Source organism: Aspergillus pseudotamarii (genome assembly GCF_009193445.1).
Source record: "Aspergillus pseudotamarii strain CBS 117625 unplaced genomic scaffold BDV38scaffold_95, whole genome shotgun sequence".
NCBI lineage: Eukaryota > Fungi > Ascomycota > Eurotiomycetes > Eurotiales > Aspergillaceae > Aspergillus > Aspergillus pseudotamarii.
The window spans coordinates 103,130-104,565 of NW_022475109.1; the positions used below are offsets into that span (position 1 = coordinate 103,130).

The 1,436-nt window shown below is 45.8% G+C and overlaps 1 protein-coding gene across 1 annotated transcript; it reads left to right on the plus strand.

Annotated features, from left to right (window-relative positions):
* On the plus strand, positions 1-1,426 carry BDV38DRAFT_262828 (uncharacterized protein). The gene is made up of 2 exons (XM_032056141.1): positions 1-114; positions 172-1,426. The coding sequence occupies exon 2, from the start codon at positions 660-662 to the stop codon at positions 969-971; it is 312 nt and encodes a 103-aa protein (XP_031908009.1). The 5' UTR covers positions 1-114; positions 172-659; the 3' UTR covers positions 972-1,426.
* The last annotated feature ends 10 nt before the right edge of the window (positions 1,427-1,436 follow it).

Below are 1,436 nucleotides of genomic sequence, written 5' to 3' on the forward strand. Positions count from 1 at the left end.
TGCTTACATCACCCCCTTCATGAGAACTGTATCCCTTGTAGATATACATCTGTAGATATATCTATGGTGTAAACTGGCAAGTATTATTAAATGCTTTCGCGCTTTTGCTAGTGTCTAGAACCAGTGATTGTCAGTGGTGTGGATGGATAGTCTTGGTTTCGCTACTCGTACTCTCTCTTGGATCGCTTGCCCTGGGATTCATGTCATATAAATAGTTTAGACTCGAAGCTATGTACGTACAATACAATGGGAACGACCAGTATGAGGTAAACTAAACTCTTTTTGAAACATGACTCAACTTCTGTATGGACTGTCAATGGGCTGTAGATATTAATAGCAAGCGATATATCTACCTGCAATAACTGATGGGAACATCCGCTTATTGTAAGAATATAGGTCTAATAATGTACCTGACCGTTGCTTCCCGCCGTGACACGTAGACATATCATCTGCGGACTGACTGTCTACGATATCGGAGGTGGTATGATATAGTAACGACGATGGATACTGAGGCACCGAAGGAGTGCGTATGAGGCAGGTTGCCTTGGAAAGTGTCCTTACTATACAGAGTAGTGCTGTATGTATGTAGGTAGATACTTATAGGTTATGGTATTATATATCGAAAGAGAATTGCGTACAATATATACTGCAGGAATGGCATGTCAGATGGCACTATATATACTACCCTGACTCAAGAAAATGCTGCTTTCTCCAGGATTGATGACATTCCCACATCGAGCGGAGTCGGGTGGAAACAACCATTGTTCATCTTCAAGGAACAGGTTCTGTCACTCCACATCAACAATGATAACTATGATAAGGTTCTGCTCATGTGGGATGGTGGATGTGCCATGAGGACTGAGCGCCAGCATTGGATGGGCGGGACTGTCAACTGCGGAGAAGGGGTGCAGGAAGGTCCATTCCACCTGCCGCCTTATTTTGGGACTATATCGCACCCAGAGAGGGCTTAATTGAACCTGAAAAATGCCATCCAGATGAGGAATGCCATTCCTGAATCCTTCCCGCTGCGCCTGACACCGGCCCAATTGTTTCGTTTGAATGCGGCCAAACGGTACAAGAGGAATGAGAGCGCGATCGGAATTTAGTGAAGGGCGTGGGTGTGGTATCGTATCAGGATGTATGAAGTACCTACGTTACAAAGTACTACCCGATTCTTCTCGTCCAGCCAATAGTACCTCCCACACCTCAGGCATCCGTAATTCCCTTTACGTAGCCATGTCTGAAAGCAGACTAGGTCGTCGTCACCAACGAACCTCTCTTCACAACCCAACTCCATCATCCTGCAAGTCTAGGGCCGTTCGCCCCTCTATTCACTTATCATCACCCCTCATCTAGCGCTTTGTCGACCTATGCTTATTATCACATCCTGGAGGACGATAATGACGATTGTTATGGATGATCGACTTGGGGGGGGG